Source organism: Zea mays, chromosome 8, assembly GCF_902167145.1.
Source record: "Zea mays cultivar B73 chromosome 8, Zm-B73-REFERENCE-NAM-5.0, whole genome shotgun sequence".
Classification (NCBI taxonomy): domain Eukaryota; kingdom Viridiplantae; phylum Streptophyta; class Magnoliopsida; order Poales; family Poaceae; genus Zea; species Zea mays.
In genome coordinates this window covers 163637552-163653247 of record NC_050103.1, presented here as the reverse complement: position 1 = coordinate 163653247, position 15696 = coordinate 163637552, and the positions used below count along the sequence as shown (strand labels likewise).

At 49.1% G+C, this 15696-nt stretch overlaps 2 protein-coding genes across 2 annotated transcripts; both read left to right on the top strand.

Moving 5' to 3' along the window:
* Window positions 1-3306: 3306 nt before the first annotated feature.
* On the top strand, window positions 3307-10097 carry LOC100281602 (NAD kinase 1). Its single transcript, NM_001291621.1, has 11 exons — window positions 3307-3673; window positions 3815-3931; window positions 5574-5757; window positions 5895-6014; window positions 6425-6717; window positions 6843-6937; window positions 7220-7326; window positions 8104-8177; window positions 8858-8936; window positions 9106-9413; window positions 9535-10097. The coding sequence occupies exons 1-11, from the start codon at window positions 3647-3649 to the stop codon at window positions 9838-9840; spliced, it is 1710 nt and encodes a 569-aa protein (NP_001278550.1). The 5' UTR covers window positions 3307-3646; the 3' UTR covers window positions 9841-10097.
* Window positions 10098-10392: 295 nt separating this feature from the next.
* Window positions 10393-14484, top strand: LOC100384143 (Putative leucine-rich repeat receptor-like protein kinase family protein). The gene is made up of 2 exons (XM_008657090.4): window positions 10393-12428; window positions 12524-14484. The coding sequence occupies exons 1-2, from the start codon at window positions 10876-10878 to the stop codon at window positions 14130-14132; spliced, it is 3162 nt and encodes a 1053-aa protein (XP_008655312.1). The 5' UTR covers window positions 10393-10875; the 3' UTR covers window positions 14133-14484.
* The last annotated feature ends 1212 nt before the right edge of the window (window positions 14485-15696 follow it).

Below are 15696 nucleotides of genomic sequence, written 5' to 3'. Positions count from 1 at the left end.
GCTCGGCTTCTCCTAATCTCCGTCGTTTGTGGTCAAGTCACAAGCTCTGCTGGCCAGATCTCCGTCTTCCTCTCTTCTCCGGTGCTCTGGCTGCGCAGGTAATCGTTTTGCCGTTTAGGTCATCATGCATTCAGATTCTTTGCATTTTTTGCAACCCTATCTAATCCTCTCGTTTTCTTGTCTGGTAAGGTCGGCGAGCGATTAGATTGGTGACGCGCTCACCGTTGAGGAACCGGAGTCGCATAGGCAATGGGGGTCCGGCGGTCGACGACCATGAAAATGGACTTAAATCCGGCTACTGAGGCTGTGGAGATGAGGCTACAGGACCACAACGACGTTGAGGATGCTCGACGTTTCATCCTCGGTAGCAGTGCAGATGCTGATGTCGATGTGGACGCCGATGCAGAGCCTGCTAGTGGTGGTACTGGGACGAGCTCGATCGATGAGAGCACGGTTGATGGTGATAGAGCAGGGAAGAAGAGGTCTAAAGCTTGGATCGACTTCACAAAGGTAAAAGATTTGGTGAATGGTAAGAGGGTAAGGGTCTCTACCACATGCATCCACTTTAAAGCTTCATTTTATTCTAAATCCTATAGTGGCACTAGTCATTTGTTACGCCATGTTGATACTTGTGCTGCTAAGAAAAAAAAGGAAATTCAATCTGTTCTTAATTATAATCATGATGGTTCACTCATGCATTGGGAGTACTCTGATGCTAGGGCACGTACTGAATTGTGTCGTTTGAATGCTAGAATAGATTTATCTATTTCCTTTGCTGAATGTGATGCATTTGAAGAATATATTGTGAATGCTCATAATCCTAGATTTGTTAAAACGTCTCGACAAACTATTGCTAGAGACCTAATCAAACTTTATAATAAACGTATGAAGAAATGAATTGAAGCTTTGAAGAAGCCTGTGTCATTTGTTGATATTACATCTTAAATCTGGTCAAGTAAGGCTAAAGAGGATTATATAAGTGTAGTTGCTCATTATGTCAATTCTGATTGGGAGTTAGAAAAGAGGTTGTTTGGTTTAAGGCCAATTGAAGTGGCTCATATTGGAAGAAACATTGCTGGTAGAGTTCATATGGTTGTTGATTATTTTGGAATTTCTGATAAGATTTTCTCTATTGTGTTAGACAATGTCTCAACAAATAAAATTGCAGTACCAATTCTTAAACCTGTTTTTATGCTTATATTGGTCATTTATTGCATGTAGAAGTTAGATAAGAGGAGGACTTAGCTTTTATATTTTTTTTGCATCAGCGTTGTAATTGCCACATTGTTATTCTGATCGTAGTCTGGTCTGAAATGATTGAGGAATTATTTAGATGCTTTTAGGACTGCAATTACATTCTTGAATGCATCTAACCAACATATTGTTGCATTTAAAAGCTTTTGCTTGAGTCTTGGAGTTCATCCTAGCAAGTTTGGTGTTGATATGGATGTTATGGTGAAACTTTACTTACTTAATGCTTAAGCATCTTGTTCCTTATCGAAGCACCTTCTCTGTCTTTATCCAAACTAATCATCCAGTTCAGAGAGATGGCTCTATTTTGTTGACAGATGGTCACTAAGATGTTGCTAAAAAGGTTCTATCCTTTCTTGAGTTGTTCTATGATACATCTGTTGCTTTGTTTGGAATTTATTATCCCACTTCAGCATTAATGCTACATCACATACTTAAAATTGCTAGACATCTAAATGCTTTTTAAATTGATGCTTTGCTTAGAGATGTTATTGTTCCAATGAAAACAAAGTATTTGAAATATTGGAGGAAGATACATGTTCTATGTTGCTTTGCCTTTGTATTGGATCCTATAGCAAAAATAAGGTGGTTTAGTAAGCTTCTTTTGAGGTTGTCTGGACTTAATGGAACTGATTATTCAAGGTATCCTACATCCATTTGGTCTAAGCTAACTAAGATTTTTTAGATTTATGAATTGAAATTTGGTGAAGTGCGCTTGAGTGCACAACAACATAAGAGTGATGGTATGGCAGGTAAGGCTACAAAGGCATGGGATGGCATATATGGATAATGATATCATCATGCCTTCCCCATCTACTAGAACTAGTACTCCTGCATCTGTATCATCTATTATTGTTGTTATATCTGAGTTACCATCATATCTTGATATTGATATTATCACACATTTTGACTTTGATTTCAATCTTCTAAACTGGTGGCGACGACACAAGTTGACATATCATGTGCTTTCTATACTTGCTAAAAATGTTCTAAATGTACATGCTTCCATTGCATCATCAGAGTCCACTTTTAGTTTAGTTGACAGGTGCTTGAAGACCGACAGTGGTGACTAACTCCTAATATGGTTGAAGTTTTGTCCTGCATAAAGGATTAGGAGCTTGCTGACTTGCATAGTTAGCACATGGTGGATAAAGACACCAAAGAACTTGAAGGTCTTTTTGAAGCAATGTACCTAGATTAAATTGGTGGAGGCAAAGAAAGATGAGGTGGAGGATCTGGTGGAACAGGTGGAGCTAGTGGAACTAGTGGTGGATCTTGAACAGTTGAGGCCTGAGGGTTGTTGCCTACTGGCCTGTTGCTATTGCTTCTTAATTCTATTGCTATTACTACTCTGTTGTAACTTGTGATGAACTATTAAACTCGACTGGACCTACATTAAACCTATAGGAGCTGCTTGTACTCTTTTCCTTTCTAGTTTTTTCTTACGAGGTGTGTGTTTTACTTAGGAATGTTTTAATGAGGTAACATTGCACTAAGACTCCATTAGTATATTGTTTGCATCAACTTTTTTCTGAGTCATGGTTGAGTGTCTAATTGGGTGATTGAGTTAGTGCCACTATGAGATTGGGCATGAGTATGAGTTTTGTGACTTTGAATATTTCATCACTTTGAATTGTTACTGTGTGAATTGAATTGTTATTTCATACATTGAGTATTCTTCCTCGTTACTTCGAGTTTGAGTATTAATTGTGTTAATTGTGAACCGTTATGGTTAGATTTTTGAGTTTTTTTTATTTCCGTGTGCTCCGGGTCAGCATGACCTTGTGGTCTAGCCAGATCACCGTCACAACATGATCTCGATTAAGCTATTTTTGTGTCGTGCTTGGGTCAGCTTCTAAGGCTGCGGACTGGTACGACACGGCCCAGTGTTGTGCACGTGCTATGCCAGCTTGGCCCCACGGCACGCACGAATGAACATGAATACCCCAAATGTTGAGGGATAATTTGATTAATAATAATTATTTAGTAGAATTCAGGCAGGAAACACGAAGTCTCCACACGGCCATAACGCTCCCTTCCCAGCACGCGCCCGCCCGAAGCCAACCGTCCCAGTCTGGGCCCCACCGGCGAGAGCCCGTCGGCGTCAAACCAGGACCCGATAAATAGCCGCGCCGGGCGGGGAGAGGTGGTGCTCCTCACCGGCCTCGGCGTCGTCGCCTCGCACCGCACCCACCGGTCCACCACCCACCTATTCTTCTTGTCTCTCTCCCCCCTCGCAAATCGGAGGCCAAGTACACTGCCCACCCAAGTACCCAACCAAGTCAGGAGCAGAACAAGTAGTACGGGCTGTGTTTTCTGCGACGGCGAGCCAAGAGCAGAACAAGTAGTACGGGCGTGTTCTCTGCGACAGCGAGCGGACCAGATCGGCGGCGCCATGTCGCACGACGAGCTCGCCGACAAGGTACGCAGGTTCCTCCCGATCCGTCCGCGCTAGCTGGCTGGGGCGGCTCCTTGCGGCTGGGCGTCCGAATTCCGCCCGATTTGCTTCGACGGAGTGTTTGGTTTACCTGGTTCTGATGAATGCGTGGTTTCCGTGTGGCAGGAGCCGTCGTCCTCCGAGGAGTTTCAGCTCGCGCCGACGGGTTCCAAGTTCCGGAGCCTCAGCCCTGCACCGATTCCGATCCCAGCTTCTCCGGGCATCAGATCATTGGTCGACTCGGTACGTGCAGACATTGCAGACATGTGTAGATGGCCAAAAGGAATGTGCCCCCGCTTTGAGTTTGTAACACACAGTCCACTCTCGGACCGACGGCACTTACTAGTGGCAGCACTTTAGGATATAGCCCATTTCCAAACCAACACGAGTTCTTTGTACGTACTTTGTCCTCACTTATGCGCATCCAAGAAGACTTCCTGATCGGTCACTCCCCAAAACTTGTTCTAAGCCAAACACACTTAACCTAGAGGTTCTTTTGAGACAGACTTTCGAAAAATAAAATATATCTTGTTGGTATGAGTCTTAATAACCAAGTCCCCTTAGAAGATCGACGAGGACGTCACTCAACCTCAAGGCAGAAACCTCCCCTCTGGCCACGTCTATGTGTCTAGTGTCATCATATGTCATGTCTTGTGACTACTCTGGACCCGCATGCGTCATGTGTCATATACCCGAACCCCTAGTTCACACACGCCCGTGAAACCGCGAGGGTTGGTTCTGATACCACTCTCGGACCGGCGGTACTCAGTACCGTAGCTTGGTAGAAGATGGTGGATGCACATGCACCCACGAAAATTTGAAAAACTGGTAATTTAGATCATTTTTTCACCATATATGCACCACCTATAAGTTATTACTATGCACCCTCAATGTATTTGCACTCTTCTCTAATTCGCTCTAGCTTCGTCACTGGCGTTACTTACTCCTGACACCTCTCTAGTACCATATATCATCCTCACAGACCAACACGAGTCTTTTGTGCGCACTTTGTTCTTACTCATGCGTATTTCCGGTCGGTCACCCATCCCAAAATTGCTCTAGGTCAAGCACGCATAAACTAGAGGTTCTTTCGAAGCAGCCTTCTGGAAAAAAAATGCATCTTGTTGGTATGAGTACTATATTAATTCTATTAAGTCTTGGGCCAAGATATCACAGATTTGGTCTCACGCGTTGCTTTGTTCCTCGTCGTGCGATTGCGTGATAAGTAAGGGCGGCCAAGTAAATAGCTGGAGTGTCCATCAGTTTTACGTCGTCTGCTTTTGCTGTACAAGTGTTTTAAGTAACTAGCTTATCGTGCAAGCTCGGAGATTTCCTGGACCAGAAATGCAAATGGGCTTGACCTCCTTTCCCCATTTTGAAGAGGAATAATTTAGTGTATTGGTTTTCAAACGAATTTAGTACATGCGATTGCATAGTATGTGACACTTGAATTTGTGATTGGATTTCAGCTACAAAGTCACACTGATTGCAGATCCAAGCACTCACATGAAAATATGAGGCTAAATCACCTGGTTACCTTACCTATAGAAAACCTAACATATCCCAAGTTTAACATTGCACCATTTTGCAGTTTGAGCCTATTTAAGCTCTGAGTTAAATTAAACCGATCAGCAATTTTATGGGGTATTGGTTATGGAGTTCAAAAGTTTGGTGGGTCTAAATCTGAATTTATCTGAAAACCTCTCAGCCCTTTATCCGTGAATCTAAACTAAACTAAATATGTATGCCATTGCAATCTTAAATGGCTGGATACATTTATTTCTGGAGGCAGTTGATACATTCACAATGGTAGAAGAGACATTTTTTTAACCGTCAGATGTCCCATTGCCCTACACTCACGCTGACAGATCTGCTTCTATTTCAGGTCTCTGATGAGACAGTAAATGTAGATGTCATGGCCTCACATCAAAGTGAAAATGGATCAATCTCTACAGCTAGTTCTACCGTTAGTTTACTGGAATCAGAGAAGGCAGCATATGAATTTCTTGCTCAAACTCCTGTCAGATCAACCGATGCACATCTTATTGAGTTTTCAGAGGCCTTGAGAAGTAAGGATAGACATACTTTCTACTTTGAATGAAGCCTAAAGTGTACTATAAAAATACAGACATATATAGAACCTTTTATTTACTATTAAAACAATACCACAACAACATAATTGGTATAAATTTATGTGAATTTGAAGCTGTCGCAAAAGCCTTACGACAAGTGGCTGAAGGGAAGGCTGCTGCTCAAGCAGAGGCAGCAGAGTGGAAACGTAAGTATGAATTAGAGACAGCGCAGAAGCAGCAAAGTAAAATCAGAGGTGAGATTTATGTATTTGATATTGATGATTTTACTTTCAGTGAAACAATCTCATAATTTCAGCAATCCATTAACTTTTGCTTCAAGCTTCTATCTATGTGTTTCCATTTGATGGTATAGTTGGTGAAGCGACCACATAATTCCAAGCAGATTGCTAAACGTGCGTAGGCCCACCCATCAAGGGGTATGGTTGGTTTAGCAAATTTTAGGCTCTGGCCTCTGCGATGTTCAATACACTGCTGCTCATAGGGGTAGCTTTATTTGTGACTTGAGGGTGTGGGGGTTATCATAGCATCATCAGATGGAACCCCAAAATTAGACACATATATTGCATTGTGGAATACTATATTAGTATGCTCTGTATCTATACTGTTTGTTTCTGTTGAGCAAATGGAATTCTATCTTGTGCAGGCTACAGCAGTTGTATCAGTAATAACTTGGACAAACTGGCCAGCCAACTAACCCTGGAGACACCTGCACCTGATCAATTAGGCTGTTGTGGTAAGCATGGTATATGTGCACACCAGGTTCTCCAGGATGAAGTTCCTGGACCTATCCCAAGATCTAATCACAAGGTGGGAGGGAGAAAGGCACCATTTAAACTTTCATGGGGATGTAACGGGGATAAAAATGGCCAGCATAAGCATGATTTTGTGTCCTTCGAAAAAGGTGATATAACAACAGCAGAACGGAGCAATAAGCAGGTTTGTCGATTTGTCTTGTTCAATTCATTTTGGAATGACGATAGTTCTTGGATTTTTTTACCAAAAAAGTCCCAAACTTTTGCTCGTCTCAATCAACTCAACGATGACAAATACTTTGCTTTCAGATCTTACTGAAATGGGAATCACCACCACAAACAGTGCTTTTCATAACCAAACCGAATTCCAGCTCTGTGCGTGTTCTTTGTGCTGAAATGGTCAGGTGTGTTCTCTTCCCTCCCTGCTTTGCACCACCACTGCTTATCAATTAATATACTTAGGAATTTTCCGTAATTCTGAATTACAAGGTTATACTGTCACATTGTACCATATGAAAACCAATCACTTGTCTTAGATGACATAAGTCAACATTTTTTAGAATTCAGCACCCTTGGTATGTTTTTGTGCCTGATGAATCACAGCTCACATGGGTTATATGCTACTGAACAGGTAGTCTGCATATTGTGCTTATGCCACTGAAAGGTTTTGAATTATTTTTCTGCAGATGGCTTAGAGAGTATAAAAATGTAAACATCTTTGTTGATCCACGTGTTAGCAAGGAACTTCTAACAGAGGATTCCTACTACAACTTCGTCCAAACGTGGGATAATGGTAAGAGGTTTAACTTATGTGATGCACTTCTTTCATGTGCTCCAGATTAGCAGTCCAGAACATAGATTACTCAACAAGATTTTTTTTTTGTTTTTTTGTGATGGGAATTGAATAAATTGATTAACAAGGCTTAGTAGTTTGGAGAGTGTTTACGGATAGTTTATACATGCTTTCGCAAGACTCTAGTGGTGCTCAGGTGATATGAAGTTTCTGCCTCATCTTGCTGTTTATATGTTGATGTTCTGTTATCCTATTTACCCATGTAATTTGCAATGCATATTACTATCGTGGAGTGTTTATCTGTGCTGATGTTCTCAAATCCAACCTTACTGTTCACACCACAATGCTAATATTTTAGTTGAAAACATTCTTTGGCATAAACTCTGTGTGGTAAAATAAAACAAACCGGAAGGGAGTGATCCTCCCGTCCAACATATTATGAAATATGGAGGAGATGAACCTGAGTTGGCAGTTGGCTACTGAGCACAGTATTAAGCTGTGTTTGTATCACTAGAATGATGCAGGACATGTTTGAGTCGTGTATGTTGCATGTGCAGCTGCAGCAGCTGTCTTACAGTTGTAAACCTTGTATATTAAGATTACTTAGTACATTTAGCATAAAAACATACTTTTCTGCTGTAGTATTTTGGTCATCAACATTCTTCATCTTCTACTTTCTTATTGTCAAGTTATAGATCTATCTAGATTGTTCCTACAATTATTCTATTGGCATGGCACTTCCTGTGTTCTGCCTAACTAGTTAGAAAATTCTTATAGATGATGATATAAAGATGCTGCACACGAAGGTCGATCTAATTGTAACTCTGGGCGGTGATGGAACTGTTCTGTGGGTACGCATCTAATTTCTTTTATATTTCAATTGTGATGCATGCTTGCAAAATGTTATCTGGACTCCGAGGCTTCTTCTTTTTTCATCCATTTTTATATAGCGATACCTTCAGTTATGAGTTTGTGGTAGTTACTGTAGATCCCTCCAGGAATTTTCATGGCAGCTACTGTTCTGTCCGGGGCTCTGAGACAAATTTATGGTAGTGTTGTAGTCTCTTGCTTTCTATGGAAGATGGCTGTTCTAACAGTGTGTTTGGTTTCTAGGGACTAATATTTAGTCCCTTCATTTTGTTCTATTTTAGTATATAAATTGACAAATATAGAAACTAAAATAGAGTTTTAGTTTCTACATTTGATAATTTTGTAACTAAAGTGGAATAAAATGTAGGGACTAAAAATTAGTCCCTAGAAACCAAACACCCCATAATTCAGGCGCTGAGTTTTCAATGACAGAGCAGAGAGTACTAATACAATTCACTGTGGGAACCACCTCAGTAGCTTACCTGTTACATATTTTATATGTTTTATTTATGTTAGTAATTTTGCATGTTGCCTGCCTGCCTGCCAAGTGCTAGACATTTTCTTGTCCTGATAATACTCCCATTTGCTTATTTGGATTTGTTTTATTTTACTCAACTGGTCTCCAACTGAAACTAGAAATTGGGTGGATCCCTCTTAACAGGCTGCATCATTGTTCAAAGGACCAGTTCCTCCAGTTGTCGCATTCGCCCTTGGATCACTGGGCTTCATGACACCCTTCCGTATCCTTTACCATCAGTGAACTATTCAATAATACCATAGAACAGCTGGATTGTACTGGATCTCAGAAAATCTATTTATGTCGGAGAACAAACTGCACGTGAAGCTTTCTTGTATCCTACTGGCACTCCTGTCCTTATCTATTACGCTGTCCTTAACATGTCTTTTCAGCGAGCGAGCACTACCGTGAGTTGTTGGACAACGTGCTGAATGGGCCATTTAGCATCACGCTGAGAAATCGCATACAGTGTCATGTAATACGAGACGCGGCGAAGGATGAAATCGTGACCGAGGAGCCGTTCTTAGTGCTAAATGAAGTTACGATCGACCGAGGGATATCGTCTTACCTTACCAACCTGGAAGTCTACTGCGACAGCTCTTTTGTTACTTGTGTGCAAGGAGACGGACTGATCATATCAACCACATCTGGAAGTACGGCATATTCCCTAGCAGCTGGAGGGTCCATGGTCCATCCTCAGGTATGCCCCAGTCGAATTTACACAGATCTCCTCCCAGGGGCTCAGCAACCAGCATTACTTGTCCATCCTGCTGTCGCCGTTTCGCCGCGGTTTTCTAATGTGTAGCCGGTGGCGTTTGCAGGTCCCTGGGATCCTTTTCACCCCAATCTGCCCGCATTCCTTGTCGTTCAGACCTTTGATCCTGCCCGAGTACGTGACTCTCCGCGTCCAGGTGCCGTACAACAGCAGGGGGCACGCCTGGGCGTCCTTCGACGGCAAGGACCGGAAGCAGCTGTCACCCGGTGACGCCCTGATCTGCAGCATTTCTCCCTGGCCCGTGCCCACAGCCTGCCTAGTGGATTCGACCACCGACTTCTTCCGCAGCATCCATGAGGGTCTCCACTGGAACTTGAGGAAATCCCAGTCGTTTGACGGCCCGCGTGATTGATTCAACAGTTTCTTTACCGTTCCATACTTATATACAAAGGTTGCGTGCGTTTAGATGTGAGGTAGTATAGACGTATAGTTGAGAATCCAAATATATAGCCATGACCATGCGTGTGTGTACATGATTCTGTGCTTCAGTGCTCCCCAGATCTGAATGGAATAATTGGCGAGCCATACACGTATGACGAGATGGCAGCTTGCAGTCGTGCGATCTGGGCACTTGTGACGATTGATGGGGAGGAAGCCTCCATCCTTTTTTAGCTTTCCATACTGATAGCTGAGCTGATGAATGTTGGTTGAATGGAGTCATGGAGTGGGCATGCTCTGCTGTTGCTCCTCCTCCTGCTCCTGTGACGGCCAGATGGGTGCCTGCCTAATAATGCCTGCTGCCCATTTTGACCTGGGGGCGAGGGCGATCGGTCACACGTTTTGAATCCGTGATCAGGATTAACAAAAGCTGGGTAGCTTTCGACGTGATTCTTGGGGGCTGCTTTTGCCTGAATTAAAGACCCGAGTACCGAAAAAAAAACGGCCGGCCGGGGCATGATTCTCTAATCATTCCCTTTCCACAGCTGCAGAGTAGTAGTACTCCAGTAGCGAGCTCGTGCGCGTCGTCGTCGCCTAAATCGCCGTGCGGTGTCGTGTTCCGGCGAGCTGGATTCCTCCGGCGACCCCACCGTCCAGCGGCAGAGAGAGCCGGGGCCATGGCCAACCCGAGAACGTGAAGTCCTTTGTTGCTTTCCTTCTGTCCAAACCTACCCCCCGCCCCGCTTGCGAGTCACGGGCAATCCAATCCGACGACGCGCCCCCTCTCCGCGCTTCCTTGCCTCCTCCGATGGTGCACAGCCCCAAAACACAGCTCGGCCCCGGTACCACTACCCCCTACACTACACTTCCTCCTCCGCGCCACTAGATCTCATCTACTGCCAGCCACCGTCACCGCCACCGCCACCATAGCTATCCCGCCCCGGCCCGAGAACATTCTGCACGCGGCAGCTCGGCACCCGCAGGCCGCAGCTGCACTGCAGCAGCACAAATGGCCACTGCTACTGCCACCTCCCCTGCTCTCCTCCTACTCCTCCTCTTCCTGCTCATTGGCGGGGCGCCACCAGCGACCAAGGCTGACATGCCGATGCCGGTGAACGAGGAGGTGCTGGGGCTGGTGGTGTTCAAGTCGGCGCTGTCCGACCCGACCAGCGCGCTGGCCACGTGGACGGGGTCGGACGCGACGACGCCCTGCGCCTGGGCGCGCGTGGAGTGCGACCCGGCCACCTCCCGCGTGCTCCGCCTCGCGCTCGACGGGCTCGCGCTGTCCGGCCGCATGCCCCGGGACCTCGACCGCCTGCCGGCGCTCCAGTACCTCTCCCTCGCCCGCAACAACATCTCCGGCCCGCTCCCGCCGGGCCTCTCCCTCCTCGCCTCCCTCCGCTCCCTCGACCTCTCCTACAACGCCTTCTCCGGCCCGCTCCCCGACGACATCGCGCGCCTCGCCTCCCTCCGCTCCCTCGACCTCACCGGCAACGCCTTCTCCGGCCCGCTCCCGCCCGCCTTCCCCGAGACGATCCGCTTCCTCGTGCTGTCCGGCAACCAGTTCTCCGGCCCCGTGCCGGAGGGGCTGGCGTCTGGGAGCCCGCTCCTGCTCCACCTCAACGTGTCCGGCAACCAGCTGTCCGGCTCGCCGGACTTCGCGGGCGCGCTCTGGCCGCTCCAGCGCCTGCGCACGCTCGACCTCTCCCGCAACCAGTTCTCCGGCCCCGTCACCGGCGGCATTGCCAGGCTCCACAACCTCAAGACCCTCATCCTCAGCGGCAACCGGTTCTTCGGAGCCGTCCCGGCGGACATCGGCCTGTGCCCGCATCTCAGCGCCATCGACCTCAGCTCCAACGCGTTCGACGGCCACCTCCCTGACTCCATCGCCCAGCTCGCCTCGCTGGTCTACCTGTCCGCGTCCGGGAACCGGCTCTCCGGCGACGTCCCCGCCTGGCTCGGCAAGCTGGCAGCGGTGCAGCACGTGGATTTATCCGACAACGCGCTCACCGGAGGCTTGCCGGACTCGCTCGGCGACCTCAAGGCGCTCAGGTACCTGAGCCTATCCAGGAACCAGCTCTCGGGCGCCGTCCCGGCCTCCATGTCCGGGTGCACCAAGCTCGCCGAGCTGCACCTGAGGGGCAACAACCTCAGCGGCAGCATCCCGGACGCTCTGCTCGACGTCGGGCTCGAGACGCTCGACGTGTCGTCGAACGCGCTCTCGGGCGTCCTCCCCTCGGGCTCCACCAGGCTGGCCGAGACGCTGCAGTGGCTCGACCTCTCCGGCAACCAGCTCACTGGCGGCATCCCCACCGAGATGTCGCTCTTCTTCAAGCTCCGGTACCTCAACCTGTCCCGCAACGACCTCCGCGCGCCGCTGCCGCCGGAGCTCGGCCTGCTCCGCAACCTGACGGTGCTCGACCTGCGTAGCACTGGGCTGTACGGCGCCGTGCCAGCCGACTTCTGCGAGTCCGGTAGCCTCGCCGTGCTCCAGCTCGACGGCAACTCCCTCTCCGGCCCCATCCCCGACAGCATCGGAAACTGTTCTTCCCTGTACCTCCTGTAAGTGTTGCATCATGCGTGCATGTGTGTCACGACGCGCCACGTTTCAGCTGATCGGACGACGGGTTTTATCATTACGAATGCCATGCACGCAGGAGCTTGGGGCACAACGGCTTGACGGGGCCGATCCCGGCGGGCATCTCGGAGCTGAAGAAGCTGGAGATCCTGCGGCTGGAGTACAACAAGCTGAGCGGCGAGATCCCGCAGCAGCTGGGCGCGCTGGAGAACCTGCTGGCCGTGAACATCTCGCACAACCGGCTGGTGGGGCGGCTGCCGGCGTCGGGCGTGTTCCAGAGCCTGGACGCGAGCGCGCTGGAGGGCAACCTGGGCATCTGCAGCCCGCTGGTGACGGAGCCGTGCAGGATGAACGTGGCCAAGCCGCTGGTGCTGGACCCCAACGAGTATACGCAGGGCGGCGGCGGCGGCGACAACAACCTGGAGACGGGCGGCGGCGGTGGTGTAGAGGCGCCGAGGAAGCGGCGGTTCCTGATGAGCGTGTCCGCCATGGTGGCCATCTTCGCGGCGGTCGCGATCGTGCTCGGCGTCATCGTGATCACGCTGCTCAGCGTGTCGGCCCGGCGGAGGGTCGAGGCTGCGGGTGTTGGAGGCCCTGGCCACGACCGGAAGGAGGTGGACGAGAGCATCGTCACCACCAGCTCGACGACGACGACCAAGTCATCGTCGTCGCCGCCGCCCGGGGGCAAGGTAAAGGAAAAGCTCGCCACCGGCAAGATGGTGACGTTCGGGCCCGGGAGCAGCCTCCGGTCGGAGGACCTCGTGGCGGGCGCCGACGCGCTGCTGAGCAAGGCAACAGAGATCGGGCGCGGCGCGTTGGGCACGGTGTACCGCGCGGCCGTGGGCGACGGGCGGGTGGTGGCGGTGAAGAAGCTGGCGGCGGCTCACCTGGTGCGGTCGCGCGAGGAGTTCGAGCGGGAGGTGCGCGTGCTGGGAAAGGCGCGGCACCCAAACCTGCTGGCGCTGAGGGGCTACTACTGGACGCCGCAGCTGCAGCTGCTGATCACGGACTACGCGGCGCACGGCAGCCTGGAGGCGCGGCTGCACGGCGGCGGAGAGGCGGCGCCGATGACGTGGGAGGAGCGGTTCCGCGTGGTGTCCGGGACGGCCCGGGCGCTGGCGCACCTGCACCAGGCGTTCCGGCCGGCGCTGGTCCACTACAACGTGAAGCCGAGCAACATCTTGCTGGCGGACGCGGAGTGCAACCCGGCGGTGGGCGACTTCGGGCTGGCGCGGCTGCTGCATGGCAGTGGCAGTGGCAGGCAGGTGGCGATGGCGGGCAGCCGGTTCCGGCAGGGCGGCGGCGGCGGGATGGGGTACGTGGCCCCGGAGCTGGCGTGCCAGAGCCTGCGGGCGAACGACAAGTGCGACGTGTACGGGGTGGGCGTGCTGATCCTGGAGCTGGTGACGGGGCGGCGCGCGGTGGAGTACGGGGACGACGACGTGGTGGTGCTGACTGACCAGGTGCGCGCGCTGCTGGAGCACGGCAACGCGCTGGAGTGCGTGGACCCGGGCATGGGCGGACGCGGGCACGTCCCGGAGGAGGAGGTGGTGCCGGTGCTGAAGCTGGGCATGGTGTGCGCGTCGCAGATCCCGTCCAACCGGCCGTCCATGGCGGAGGTGGTCCAGATCCTGCAGGTCATCAAGGCGCCCGTGGGCGGCGGTGGCAGAATGCAAGCCTCCTTCTGATCCGGGCGCCGTGACCGTTGGGCGTTGGCATGCGTTGCAGGCAGGGCAACGGCATCTCTGGCCTGGCTCGGTCGGCGGCAGCCCGCTGCAAGTACTATGTGTGCATTCATGCTAGTATAGCATGGCAAGCACAGTAGGGCTAGGGACGAGGGCAGCTTCTAGCTCCGTCTCTTTTTCCATGCATGCGTGTCCATTCATTTTCAGCCCCACTGTATGTACCTTGTACTTGTACGGGCTTCTCTTCTCCTCGCCTGTTGGATGTGGGTGGTTGTCAGCTCGAAACCGCCTTCTCTTTCACTACACTGCTGTACTGTAAAAAACAGTACGCTGTCACGCACTGTGCGGTTGGGTCTATAGCCTGCAGGGGACTATAGTCAGCCAAACAGGAGCAGCCTCGCCTCTAGTTCTTCCTTGATGTCTTGCCCGTATAGTCAACCTATAGCGTGAGTCAACATAGTTAGTTAGTTAATTAAGTTGAGCGCCATGAGGCAACACACATGAATCTTACGGGGCGTTTGGATCCCTTCATTTTAAAGGAATTGGAATTCACTCAATAAAATAACTTATTTAGTTTAGAATTTGGCATTCCACCACTTTCCAAAGTTCAGATATACGCATATCTTAAATTCATAGGGTGAATGATAGGAAATGATTTTATACATTACTAGAATTTGTTTCTACTCTGTAACTTACATGACACTCTTCGTCCTACTCCTCTATAGTAAAAATGTAGCACATAAATATCTCCGACATCTATCTAATAATAGTATACAAATATATTTTGCATAAAAGCTAATTAGCTTAATTGATATATGCCTAAATTACTATTATTAGAATGGAATTCAATTCCAGTGATCCAAACGGGGCGTTAGATAAATTATCACGCAGGTTTAGGGCGTGTTTGGATTGCTGCCGCAAACACCATGCCGCGCCACACGCCGCGCGCCGCACTTGTGGCGGCCGAATCGGCCGCCGCACCTTAGGCGGGGTGTGGCGCTCGGCGTCAGCCTCCAAACAGGCCCTTAGTTTGGCGCCATTACATTGCTTGGACGGCTGGACCATACTCTGATCGGACTGACATCTGTTCCGTTCCATCATCATCTCCTAGTATTTTAACCTTTTCACACTAGCCGCTCTTTAACCTTTTAAAATACATGGTACTCCGTCCCCGAATTCCTCCCAAAAAAAAATCTCGTGTCATCACTGTGAACTGAAATGTGCGATTTCAGTGTTAGATATTATTACGTAATAGAAGTTCTCTACAAAATAACTAAATAAATTACATCATATGGCGACAACGATCATTCACAACCATAGTTGAACGAGAGACGATTGTCTAAACATCTTTGAACTTATCGTACCATCATTCATGGTCCTCCAACGGTACCTGTTCTTGACTTAGTGTGAGTTTAACAAAAGCGAGCTCACATACGTTTATCGCTTATGTGAAGTATAATCTACACCTCTGTCGAGGAGGTGAGGCAGGGTAACACTACGAGACATTTGCAAAGTTCCACTAACATAAGAGAACCCGCTACAGAATCAGGCGAGAGGGGGCGATATA